The sequence below is a fragment of the Chrysochloris asiatica genome, unplaced genomic scaffold (genome assembly GCF_000296735.1).
Source record: "Chrysochloris asiatica unplaced genomic scaffold, ChrAsi1.0 scaffold00017, whole genome shotgun sequence".
NCBI lineage: Eukaryota > Metazoa > Chordata > Mammalia > Afrosoricida > Chrysochloridae > Chrysochloris > Chrysochloris asiatica.
Window position 1 is genome coordinate 12418085 of NW_006408535.1, and position 14253 is coordinate 12432337.

The following is a 14253-nucleotide window of genomic DNA, read 5'->3' on the forward strand; positions in this document are numbered from 1 at the left end:
CTCTGGTAGCATATTGGTTGTAAATCGGGGTGCTAACCTCAAGGTCAGCAGTTTGAAACTACCAGCCATTCCGTGGGAGAAAGATGAGGCTCTCTGTTCCTGTAAAGAATAGGCTTGGAAACCCTATTCAGGCTCATTCTGAGTTGGAAACAACTCCATGCACACCACCACCACCACCTTTCATACTTTATGCTAAGCAAATAATCCGAGAAGCTGGATTATATGAATAAGAATGGGACATCAGGATTGGAGGAAGACTCATTAATAACCTAAGATACGCAGATGATATAACCTTGCTTGCTAGAAGAGGACTAAAAATACTTACTGATGAAGATCAAAGACTACAGCCTTCAGCATGGATTGCACCTCAATGTAAAAAAAAAAAACACAAATCCTCACAACTGAACATCATGATAAGTGAAGAAAAGATCGAAGTTGTCAAAAACTTCCATTTTGTTTGGATCCACACTCAACACTCATGGAAGCAGTATCAAGACATTAAAGGACTTATTGTATTAGGCAAATCAGCAGAAAAAACCTCTTTAGAATATTAAACAGCAAAGATATGTTTGATGACTAAGGTACAACTGATTGAAGCTATGGTATTTTCTACTGCATGTGAAAGTTGGATAATGGAAGCCTTTAGAAGAATCCATGGATTTGAATGATGATGTTGGTGAAGAGTATTGAAAGTAACATAAACTGCCAGAAGAATAAACAAATTTGTCTTGGAAGTACAGCCAGAATGCTTCTTAGAAATCAGGATGTTGAGATACTGTCTTTCACAATATTAGATATGCTATCAGGAAGGATCAGTCCCTGAAAAAGCACATCATGCTTAGTAAAGTGGAGGGTCAGCAAAAAAGTGGAAGACCCAACAAACTGAACTGACATTGTGGCAGCAACAATGGGTTTAAACTTAACGACTGTGAAAATGGCATAGGACTGGGCAGTGTTTCATTCTGTTTTACATAGGGTTGCTATGAATCGGTATGGCCTCAAAGACACCTAACAACAACCACTGGTAGGATAAATGAACGCATAAGTACTTACTTTATTATCTTTTTCAAATTTAATATACATATTGTTGTTGTTAGGTGCCATCGAGTCAGTACCAACTCATAGCAACACTATACATCACAGAATGAAACACTGTGCAGTCCTGGGCCAACCTCACAATAGACGCATCCATCTTGCTGGAGGTCTTCCTCTTTTTCTCTGACCCTACCTTAGCAAACATGATATCCTTCTTCAGCCAATGGTCCCTCCTAACAATATGTCCGAAGTATGAGAGATGAAGTTTGGTCATCCTGGCCTCCAAGGAGCACTCTGGCTGCACTTCTTCTAATACAGATCTGTTTGTTCTTTTGGTAGTCCAGGGCACTTTCAATATTCTCCTCCAACATCGGAATTCAAATGCATCAACTCTTCTACGGTCTTCCTTATTCACTGTCCAGCTTTCACATATGAAGCTATTGAAAATACTATGGCTTGGGTCAGGCACACCTTAGTCCTCAAGCTGACATCTTTGCTCTTCAACACTTTAAAAAGGTCTTGTGCGGCAGATTTGCCTAATACAATATGTCATTTGATTTCTTGACTGCTGCTTCCAGGAGTGTCAATGGTTGATTCAAAAAGAATGAAGTCCTTGACAACTTCAATATTTTCTCCGTTGATTAGAATGTTGTTTACTGGTCTAATGGTGAGGATTTTTGTTTTTTTTTACATTGAGATGAACTCCATACCAAAGGCTGTGATGTTTAATTTTCATCAGTAAGTACTTTAAGTCCTCTTCACTTTCAGCAAGCAGGGTTGTATCATCTGCATATCGCAGGTTGTTAATAAGTCTTCCTCTAATCCTGATGCCATGTTTTTCTTCATAGAACCCAGCTTCTCGGATCATTTGCTCAGCATACAGGTTGAATAAGTATGGTGAAAGAATACAACCCTGTCTCACACCTTTCTTAATTTAAAACCATTCAGTGTTTCCATGTTCTGTTTGAACAACTGCCTCTTGGTTTGTTGTTGTTGAGTACCGTTAAGTCAGTTCCGACCCATAGTGACCCTGTATAGGGTTTCCGAGGAGCAGCTGGTGAGCTTGAACCACCAACCTTGCAGTTCAAACGGCTTTGCAGTCTGATGCATTAGCCAACAGCGCCACACCAGGACGCCTGCCTCTTGGTAAACACACATATATACAACAAAACGCAACAAATAACAAAGGGTCAAATCTCAACAACACTTTGACACCTGTATGCATAAGTTATAAAGAAAAAAGGATGAAAAAAAATAGCTGGGTGCAAAAAATAAATCTGGTTTTGGAACTACTGATTTTGAGGAAAATACAGAAACACAGGAGACAGCTTTTGAGAAAAAGATCGGGAAATGGGTGATATACAAAGATGATGGCATGTATACAATTTAGTCCTCTTAACTAGACCCTGTGTAAGACCAGTTGGGTTATAGTAATGGATATGGACCAACTGAAGAGTCAATAATAAAGACTGAGAATAAGCAAAGAGATAAGACACTTCGATTAATTTCTTCACCAAAAGCACACTGAAGAAAACTCCTTCTTTTAAATAAAAGCTATCATATATGACAGCTTGAGAATTTCCACAAAGGTGGAGCTGGAAGAGTAATAGGGACATTATGAGTTGAATTGACTTGACCACAGTGGTTAGTTAGGTTAGAAGAAGTTGAAGATGCTTTTGCATAGCATTTTATATTAAGTAAGAAAATACTTACTGAACTGTCAAAAAATGGAGGAAAAGGGGACTGAGAAGTAGGTTCCTTTTCCTGTGGCACCACCTTGGCTACGTTTTAGGCACTGCACCAAACAGGTTACCTAATCTCCTTTCATCCTCAAAATAAGATGGGCAAAGTGAGCTTAAATTGGAAGAGCAATTTGCTCAGGATTACAAATCTCCTAGAAGTCTCATCTCATAACTCTCTACGGCTCTTTACACGTAACTAGAGTTTCCCATTACTCATCTCGATATAATGGATATTTATGTGCTTCTCTCTCACTGTACTGTTAGCTTCTGAAGACATTCAGTTCTGTATCCCTATAGCTAAAAACTTATACCTACTCTTTTGTAGGATCAAGTGTATTGAAGAATCAGGAGAGAATAGCATTAAAAAAGACAAGAGAATAAAAGAGTTTAAACAAACGGATGGTCAGTAGTTTCCAATGCTACAGAAGAGTCATCAGTATGACATATTTTTAATCATTATTAGCACACTAAACTAAGATTCCTTACTCATTTACTGAACGACTACAACACAGTGTGCTAAACACTGTGAATACAAAGAAAAATAAAGCCTGGTACACTTGAAAACATTTTCAGGTGAAGTCGAGTCGGTTTCGATCCTTAGCGACTCTATCAGTATAGGATTTCCTAGGAACGGCTTATGGGTTTGTCAACATAGACCTTAAGGTAAGCAATCCAGCGTTTTATCCTACAACGCCGCACCAGCCTCATCTAAATTCTTAATCAAGAAAGCAAAACAAGAGTCAGACCTGCAACTGCTTACATCGTATTTGGCTCTGGTAAACCAGAAGACAACTTAAAAGGACACTGCGCATCTTTCAATAAAAGTTCAGATAGGTGCCACGAGATAAAGAAGGGCCAGAGAACCTTAGTCTCAGTGACGACAGCCGGCGGCCAGGGCGACTCTCTCACCCCATAAACAGATTTGGGGAAACCCCTAGCGACTTCTGTATACTGAAGCCGGAAAAAAGCAGGCACTTACCGCGAAAGGCACCACTAACGCCGTGGCCCAAGGGGCCCGGGATTCCTTTGCGAGGCCCCACGCCGGAGGAGGAAACCCAGGAAAGTCGAGGAGGAGACACACAGCTGCGATCCCACTATCCGACTTTCCAAACTACATAAACTAAAGTCCCAAAACCCAGCACCGCGACGCCAACTCCCACCAGCTGGAAGACGGACGACTGCCACCGAACCTTCCGCCCTATGGGGAAACGTCACCACTCGGCGTAGTACAGCCTTTCAAGAAAAGGATGCATTTCCGCTTCCGGGGCATACTGCTGCCGCCCTATTTTTACGAGGGTCGGTTTAAAGGATCTATAAAATAGTCATTTGCTTCGATGTTTTTTAGGTTAAATTTTTTAATGCTCAGTAACCAGTAGCTCCAACGTTAGTGGCAAAACAGTAGGTTCTTTTGCGTAGTGGTTACAAATCGGGCTGCGAACCGTAAGGTCAGCAGTTTGAAACTACTAGCTGTTCCGCGGGAGAAAGATGAGGCTTTTTTCTCCCGTAAAGATTTACAGCCTGGGAAACCCTGTACAGGGTCGCTAGGAGTCGGACCTGACTTCCTGTCACATAACCACCATCAATGATGCTACCCCAGAAAGACTCCTGGTGTGGCACCGTAGGATTAATACTGGACTGTGAACCAACAAGGTCGGCAGTTCAAACCCACCAGCTGTTACTGGGAAACTAAATAGAGTCCCTACGAGTGGGAACTGACTCGACAGTACTTAACAACAACAACAAACCCCAGAAAGAAGCACGATCTCGAGGAGCCACCTTAAGAAAAAGAGACTTGGCTGGGCTAAATTGAATGACGAGAAAGAGAGGTGGGATTAAAAAGAGGGAAGTTTGGAATCACTAGAGGACTCCAAAGAGGGTGAAGGGTGGGATCTTTGGGAGGCGGGGACTACGCTCTGACCCGGTGCCGGCTTTCTAGCGCATGCGCGAGGGGATCTCCTTCCTTTCGCTTTCAGCTCCGACATGGAATTTCGTTCCGCGCGGCTAGCGGTGCTGCAGTTGCTGGGTTCGGTGGTGCAGGCCGACCGCCCAGCGCTGCTCCAGTGGATGCGAACGACGCGTAAGCGAGCAGAGCTAGAAGCAGGCTGTTGGGACAAGGATATTCTGTGGGCTCTGACCTTGGGGATGTAGGCCGGGTGAGGCCAGAAGGCTTCCGTGGGGGTCGCTCTGCCAGTCTCCACTCTACAGGGCTGGTTGATCGGGGCACACTACATTCTCAGCTTTTGGTTGGGTGAAGATTTGGCTCTGTGTTGTTTTTCAGGCTCTGGGCAAGTCCAAAGAGCTTCCTTGTGTCCAATACCTTTTCTAAATAAAAGGACAATCTTTCCTTCCCATCACTCCTCTCACAAACGTGAGAATCTAGGAGCTGCTACTCGAAAACGTTTTGCAAGAGAAATTTTAGGCTGTAGAGCTGGAGCCTGTTAGTCACCAGGTAAAATCATCTGTAACTAGTATATTTTGTGGATTGTAAATTAGACTTTCAATTTAATGGTTTTACTTCAGGAAGAAATAAGCCTTTGATTTTAAACCGTTAAAATGAAATCATGGTAATATTAATAAACGATTTAGAATAGAGGAAATGTGGTAATTAGGTTTAGTTATTTAAGATTGGGATCTGCCCTGCAAAAGTGAAGCCTGGTGAAAGCACAAGAAAATAAAATAGTCTTTTTTGTTAACTGTGCCAGACCATTCTATGTTCTACACCTCTCAACATTGGTTCCCATCTAGTCAGGGCCTGAAATATCTGTGTTTGTGGATGACTCCCAATTTTAGAGTTCCAGTCCTGATCTCTTTCTAGAATTCTCTTTTTGTGATGTTAGAATCAATCAGTAATGTTAGGTATTTTTACTACTACAGAAGATGTGTCAAACTAAGCCTACCTTAGACATAGAACATCAAGGTTTTTCATAGAAAGTATATTATTAGGTGCCATGGAGTCTGAGACTGTAACTCTTTAGAGAGCAGAAAGCCTCATCTTTCTCAGCCAGAGTGGCTTTGAACTGCCGATCTACAGCGTCACCACCAGTGCTCCTCTCTGGAAAGTATCGTTGGTGGCGGTGGTGATGTGCCGTTGAGTCGATTTTGACTCGTAACAACCCTGTATAGTGTTTCTGTAGTGCTAGAGGATAAAGCACTGGACAGCAAGATCAGTTTGAACCACAAAGCCAGTGGTTCAGACTTACCAGCCGCTCCTTGGAAGCCCTATACAGGATCGCTAATGAGTCAAACCGGCTTAATAACAACAAATCTATATACAGGAATAAAAAGCCACATCTTTCTCCCGACTAGTGCTTGGGGACTGGAACGACTACTGACTTTGCGGTTAGCAGCCCAACGCATAACCCATTAGCTACCAGGGCTCCTTGGAAAATAGAAGAAGCTAGAAACACATAAAGATTATTTAAAAATAGGAATTTCCAAAATATACTGTCTCATCACTTAATTTAAACTTTGTATTAACAGTTACATTCATCATATCCTAATTCTTGATAAAACAGTACCAGTTCCAGCTGTGTTGTGGTGTAGGATAAAGCACTGGACCACAAGGTCAGTTTAAAGCACTAGGTTGGCAGTTCAAACTCACCAGCCGCTCCTTGGACACCCTATAAGTTGGAACTGACTCTAGCATGGAACAACAGCATACACAAAGTAATGCATTCTAACATACGAAAGTATCACATACTGCTTCTGGCAATTATAAAATTTCTAAAACATCTCTGCTCTCAAGAAGCTTTTAGTTTTGTGGAGTTATTTGTAAATCTCTACTTTTAGAGGTCTCAGCTGAGACTACATTTTCCAAATCAGGAAGACTTGTAAGCGTGTTTTTGATGATAGTTTTGTAAACAACAGGATCCAATATCATTGGTTAAAAAATACATTTTTACTTTTTTTAGGAACTTTTTTTGTGTGTTTCTCCAGCAGACCTTGTAATCTGAGATGCTCAAACAATTTAGAAAGCAATTTGAGTTTCTGATGAACATTTATTAGCATAATTATTTTAAAAGAGTATTAGGTATCTTAAAATGAAGGAGTGGTTTTTTAAACAATGTAAACATGAGGATACCTGGTGGTACGTTTCACATTGGGCTGCTAACCAGAAAGTCAGCACTTCTAACTCTACAGCCACTCCAGGGAAGGAAGATGAAGCAATCTGCCTCTGTCAAGATTTATAGCCTTAGAAAGCCTGTGGACCCTATCTACTCTGTCCTATAGGGTTGCTATGAGTTGGAATTGACTTTTCAATGGATTTGGGTTTCGATATGTAACCATGTAATTTATTAGTACACCTTTTTATGAAGTGACTTAAAATACAACACAAAAGATTATGTCAGTTGACTTCTTTTTTCCCTCTAATTTCTGGTGTGGCACTATAGGATAAGCTCTGGACTGTGAAGTTGTCAAGGTTGGCAGTTCAAACCCACTAGCGATTCCTCAGAGACCCTATACAAAGTCACTATGAGTGTAACCAACTCAACAACAGTTAACAACAATAATTAGATTTCCTTCCAGAAAAAAAAAAAAATTATTTCTAACTTTACTTGCATAATATCTTATATGACATATGACATTTTAATAATTATAACTGTCCTTGGCGTAGTGGTTACGAATCGGGCTGCGAACCTTAAGGTCAGCAGTTTAAAACTACCAGCTGGTCCGAGGGAGAAAGATGAGGCTTTCTACTTCTGTAAAGATTACACCCTCGGAAACCCTGTACAGTGTTGCTATGGGTCGGAACCGACTCGACGGCACTCAACAACAACAACAACTATCCTTGGATACTAGATATTGAGTATGACTGGTTCTGAGTTTTGTGGCGTTTATTAAAACTAGAAAACATCTATGTATTGCAAATAGGTGATATCACTAATCTTACATGCCTAAAAAGAAGAAGAAAGTTTTTCTGTGAAGGGATAGTGAGATTATCCTACCACAACCTGCAGTCATTTTGATTAGACTGATGGAACCAGAAGCTTGGACTAGGACAGAACCAAGCTCATGCCAATCAATGTCTGATACAAACTGAAGATCTAGAAGAAATGAAGGCAGGAGCCTACATGTTATCTTGGTATAACTTAAGTCTAAGGCTTAAGAAACAAAAGGGGTATCAATAGAGGAAGGATGAACCAAGTCTGAGGGGCAAAGTAGGTGTACCCTATGTTATGTGCTGTGGAATCGGTTCCAATTCCTAGTGACCCTGTACAGGGTTTCCGAGGCTGTAAATCTTTACGAAACAGAAAGCCTCATCTTTCTCCTGCGGAGTGGCTGGTAGTTTCAAATTGCTGACCCTGAGATTGATTAGCAGCCTGATTCATAACCACTACCCTATACCCTGCCTCAAAAAAGTGAAAAATAAAGTAGTACCCTAGCTCACTGATTCTGATCCCATGGTGTAACATCTGTTCTCTTCTGTTTCCTATATGTGCATAAAGTGGGCTCCTGATAGAGATTTCAAAGGGTAAATGAAGGAGATGAAAGCCAGAATTCCAAATGGAGTCGCCATTGTTGTTGTTAAGTGCTGTTGAGTCGGTTCTGACTCATAGTGACCCTGTATAGGGTTTCCGAGGAACGGCTTGTAAGCTTGAACTGCCAACCTTGCAGTTCAGACCAACATTGCAGTCCAGCGCATTAACCTACAACACCACACCAGGACTCCCGAAGTCCCCAATGGGCATATTTTAAAAAATAATACATCAGAGCAGAAATTTATTAACAAACTTTGAATTTGCCCTACATATGCAAATACTAATGAGGATATCAAACCAATAGCACATAGCAGTTTCTACTAAAGATTAAGTTATTGGGGGTAATTAAGAAAATTAGGATTTGCTATAAGGAAATTAAGGGATCCTGGTAGCACAATGGTTAAAGCATTTGGCTGGTAGCTTAAAGGTTGGTTTGAACCTACCAACTACTTCGCAGGAGAAAGTTGTAACAGTCTGTTTCTGTAAAGATTTATAGTCTTGGAAGCCCTATAGGACGGTTCCTCTATAGGGTCACTGTGAGGCCAGAGTCACCTTGCTAGCAGTGAATAAAAGGAAATTGGTGTTGGTAGTAGTTTGTGCACCATGGAGTAGGTTCTGACCTCATAACACAATGAACAAGATCATAAGAAACTATCCAAATGCTTAGGCAGTATCTAAATGCTTAACAAATGACTGAAAACTTTTAGAAACTTTTCTGCATCCTGTATTTTGAATGCATCTTCCCTGAGCAGAATTAGACATGAAGTTGAACAGCATCTACAGAGCTGTTAGAGGTTCTTTGTAATTCCTTAAAATCTAAAAAACAAAGGCCAGGGTTTAGTGATATTTGTCAGACAGCATATTTGCTCTAGTTTTATATTGTATTTTATATTCTATACTGACGTATACATGTATATTACCCAAAGTTATATGTACAACCTAAAGTTATACACATAAGTTCACCTTTACCATGGACTGTCAGAAAAACAAATCAATGGTAAAAGAAAGACAGCCAAAATCATCCTCATAAGTGAGGATGGTGAGACTTTGGCTCATTTATTTTGGGTACACATCATGAAAGCCCGTATGCTAGAAATGAATCATGCCTAGTAGGTCAGTGAAAACCAGGGAAATCCTCAATGAGATGGAGTGACATAATGGCCCCAAGAGTGGACTCAAACATATCAAAGAGCATGAAGATGGCACAGCACCATACAACATTTCATTCTGTCACACATGGGGACCCAGCTCAACAATAATTAATGATAACAACTATATGCAGAGACGTACCTTGCTCATGGGTCAGACAATTCAGTATTGTTAAGGTGTCACTTCTCCCAGATTTCTCTATAGATTCAACAAAATCTCAATAAAAATCACAACTGACTTATTTTTTTTTTAAATAGAAACTCATGCTGATTCTAATATGAAAATACAAAGGGCCCAGAAAAGCCAACATGTTTTAGAAAAAAATAAAAGGTTGGAGGACTAACATACCGTATTTCAAGAATTAAATCAACATGGAAATATTGTAAAAATAGTGATGTAATGTCAATGGAGCGTAGAAAGTTAAAAAATAAACCCATACACATGTATGGATTTTTGACAGAGCTGCAGAAGCCATGCGGTAGAGAAAAGATACCCTTTACAGCAAATGGTACTGGAACAACCTTGCCAGAGAACAAACTTTCTTTGTGTGATTTTTTGCTTTTATTTGCGTCTGTGCCTGTTGGTGGTTATAGGTTCAGGATATCCTAGAAAAAGAAAACCCAAGGGACTCACTTCAGTGTCTCTTCAAAGTTGAGGCTCCAGCCAGTTCACTTTCTTTTCAGCTTTTGGAGTCCTTTTATAATAATTTGTTGAATTATTTTTAGGGTATTTAGCTGTATTTAGTGGAGAAGAACAGGGAAGAATGACGAAAGCTGCCATTTTATCTATGAGCAGAAGTCCTCAAATTTTTAGTTGGAATAATACATGGTATGAGGGACTAAAAGGTGATTTATAATCAGCGCTTAATTATGTGTTCATAGTCATTAGCAGTGAGGATTAGAGGTATGGAGTTAGACTTCATGGAGATGATGTAACTTGGACAGGGCCTTGCTTCAGACAGCAAGGGTCTTTCCATTGAAAGGAATTATAAGAACAGGAAGGAACTGAGGAAACTTGTCTGACTAGAGCAAAAATTAAGTTAGAAAATAGGACCGTTAAACTGGAAAGTCTAGAGTGAGACTTGATATATTGGAAAACAGAAAGCCATCCAAAAATTGTAAGGAAGAGGGAGTGATATGAAAGTGAGATTTAAGGAAGATTGAATATAAGAGCCTAGGTGGAAGAGTACATTAAGCCTTGGGGTGCTAACCACAAGGTTAGTGGTCCGAACCCAGCAGCTGCTGGTGATGGTTTGATGATGCTGTCTGCTTCCTTCAAGATTTACAGTTTCGGGAACGCTGTGGAGCAGCAATTATAGAGTTGCTCAGTGTCGGAATGCCACTGAGTTTGGTGTTTTGATGTTTTCATTGCTATGTAAAGTATATTTAAATGGGGAGAAACTGACATCAAAGAACTCGTAAGTTTGTAATATTCGAAGTGTGAAGCCCTGGCTGTTAACCCGTGTTGTAGTTGAAGAGAAAATGGGATTAAAAGAATATGGTGGAATTTAGTACCTGACTGCTGGAGCTCAGTGGCTCTGTAGGATAAGTACTGGACTACAAAGCATAAGGTCACCAGTTCAAACCCATCAGCTGCTCTAAGGGAGAACAATGAAGCTTTCTGTTTCCACAAAGATTTACAGCTGAAGAAACCTTATACAGGGTTGCTATAAGTTGCAACCGACTGAATGGTACTTACCAACGACAATGCCTGACTAGATACATAAAGGGTCTGCTCCATAGGCTGTAAGCTTGGTAGGTTTTCTCTTGCCATATGTTTAATTAAGGAAATTTTAAAAGAATTAATTTTGTCCTATAGAGACGCTCTTATTTTCTACTCCATTCCCACCTACATATGTAATTTGAGAAAAACTTTACCATCCTCAGGCAGTTGATTATCACCTTCCTTTAATCTTTTTCCAAGCACCATACTGTTACCACGCATTCTGAAATAGCTATTATACTTGTTAAAAGATGCTCAGCCTCACTGGTAATTAAAGAAATGCAAATTAAAACAACAAAGTTTGTTTTTATAATATTTAATGCAAGGGTTTTATGGGACATATTCTTAGTCATTTCTGTTAAAGTAAGTTGATAATCTTTTAGGAGAGAAATTCAACAATATGTATCCAAAACTCTTTAAAATTTTTAGTATTTCCATTTCTGAGATGTATACTAAGGAAATAAGCACAAATGCAAAGAGATGATATAGACCAGAATGTTAAATTCAGTGCTGTATCTTAACTGTCTAACAGTAGGAATGAAGAGTAAAATAAACACTATACATATGATGGAATATTACACAACTTTTAAAATGATCTTTCAGGAATTTAAGTGACATACAGAGAAACGATTATTATACATTAAATAAATTACAGTCTTACATAGCAAAATCTGTGTCATGCCTTTCTGTTTTCATGGCTGTTATTGGTGGTGGTGTGCCGTCAAGTCGGTTCCGACTCAGTAATCCTCTATAGCGTTTCCGAGGCTGTAAATCTAGCGTAGTGGTTACGAATCGGGCTGTGAACTGTAAGGTCAGCAGTTCGAAACTACCAGCTGTTCTGCGGGAGAAAGATGAGGTTTTCTGCTCCCGTAACTATTTACAGTCTCGGAAACCCTGTACAGGGTCGCTATAAGTCGGAACTGACTCCACGGCACATAACAACAACAACAACAAATCTTTATGGGAGCAGAAAGCCTCATCCTCATTCCTAGTAGATTTGAACTGCTGATCTTGTGGATAGCAGCTCAGTGTATAATCATTATAGTACCTATTCCTTTCAGAAGTTACTTGCCAACTGCTACTGATGATAAAATTAATTTTAGCCTTCTTTAGCTAAAAATTTGCCTTTGAAATCTTAAAGTGCTCATTAAAAATTCTGAATCAGATATTTAGATAAGTCACTTGGAATGGAATGGAAACAGGAAGAACACAGGTAAATTTCTAATTTTGTATTTTACTAAAATGAGTAACTTTGGCACATTTTCATTTTACTTCATGAAATTGATAATATTTTTAAAATACTGTTTGGAAAAGGTAATTAACATTTATTGAATGCTTTCTATAACTTATTACTGTTCTAAGGCAATGTTCTAAATATGTAACATATATTAACTCATTTAATCCTCAAAACAGTCCTTTGAGATGGGTATTATTAGTCCCACTCTATAGATGAGGCATCTGAGGCTCAGAAAGTTAAACAGCTTGCATAAATAAGAACTGGTAGATCGATGACTCTAATTCAGGCCATTCTCTTAACTATTATTCAGAATTTATTTCAGAGAAGGACAGGGGAACCTTCAGCTGAATAAGCAAAGGTGGTTTCAACCAAGAGTCAAACATAATTAGAGCCCAAATAAGAAGTGATTATAGATGAGTGATTGTTAACCTTTATCTCATCAGTCTCTGGAACCAGAAATGGGGAAAATAATAGTAAACTTCATAGAAACACTGTGAAGACTAAATGTGAATACACGTAAAGCATGTATAGCATAGTGTTTTGCATATGTTGTTAAGTGTTGTCAAGTCGATTCCGACTTAATAGTGATCCTGTATAGGGTTTCCAAGGTGGATTTCAATTGCCAACCTTGCTGATAGCAGACCAGTGTGTATCCTGCTCCACACCAGGACCCCATGCCTTGCATATATTGTTGTTGTTAAGTGTCATCTAGTCTGTTGTGACCCTTTATAGGGTTTCGAAGTAGTGACTGGTGAGCTTGAACCGCTAACCTTGCAGCTCAAATGACTTTGCAGTCCAATGCATTAACCCACAGCGCCGTATGGTGCTTAATAAATAATAAAGTGCTGTTGAGTTGGCGCTGACTCAGCAACCCTGTATAGGGTTTCCAAGGCTTTGAATCTTCAGAGGAGTAGAAAGCCTTATCTTTGACCAGCAGAGCGCCTGGTGGCTCGAACCCACAGACTTTATGGTTCGCAGTTTAGTGTTTATCATGTGGCGCCACCACATTCCCTTCAGTAAGTAATTGTTGTTGTTGAGTGCCGTCACTCTGGTTCCAACTTATAGCGACTCCATAGGGCTTCTGATGAGCGGTTAGTGAATTTGAACCACCAATCTTGTGGCTCAAACTAACCGTATGGTCCAAGTCTTATCCTACAGCACCACACCAGGACTCCTGATATTAAAGATGTCTTAACACCTTCCTAGAAAAATACACGTACAGCAGACAGCTTTGAGCTTTATGTGTAGATAGATCTCTAAATGAGCCCTGGTGAAGAACCCCTGTTGTAATATTCACTTATCCTTAAATGTGGTTGAGTTTGTTATCTAGGCATGCTAGATTTTACACAGTTCTCATTTTCACCTGGTATCCTTGGTACGGAGGTAAAACAAATGCAATCTTCATTTAATTTAGCCTGTTTTTTGTTTTGTTTTGTTTTTGCTTTTATAAAACCAACATCCTTCCCCAAACTGGGTGTTCTCCATTTATTTTATTTTATTTTATTTTTTTAATTTAAGTTTTTTATTGTGGATTGAGTGAAAGTTTACATGGCACATCATCAGTTTCACATTCAACCATTCATATAACTTGTTTCATTACATTGATTATAATCCCCTCCATACACCATCAGTTAACAGTGTTTCTCTATCCTCTTTAGCTTTTTTTTTTGGGGGGGGGGGGAACTTTGCCTTTTTGGAATTTACAGTCTCGGCTTCTAGGGAAGGTTTTTACATTTATCTGTGGATATCCATGGCTCATGTATGAGATTACTAGCAAGTATACTGAATAATCAGATGAGGGCCAGTATGCTATGTCTGCTAGGTGACTAAAGTCTGATCCTCGGAGCCTATGGTTTGGACGGTCTGCAACGCTTGGGCCCACAGGGCC

The 14253-nt window shown here is 39.7% G+C and overlaps 2 protein-coding genes across 2 annotated transcripts in view; one reads left to right on the forward strand and one right to left on the reverse strand.

Annotated features, from left to right (window-relative positions):
* SRP54 (signal recognition particle 54kDa) overlaps positions 1–4076 on the reverse strand; it is a 60623-nt gene extending 56547 nt beyond the window's left edge. Inside the window, 1 exon segment of the mRNA XM_006835351.1 lies at positions 3757–4076. The gene's annotated coding sequence lies outside the window, so the exon portion shown is untranslated.
* A 681-nt stretch (positions 4077–4757) lies between these two features.
* Positions 4758–14253, forward strand: part of LOC102813880 — a 67030-nt gene continuing 57534 nt past the window's right edge. The window contains exon 1 of the mRNA XM_006835352.1: positions 4758–4854. Coding sequence (XP_006835415.1) covers positions 4758–4854 — 97 coding nt within the window. The remainder of the gene's footprint in view (positions 4855–14253) is intronic.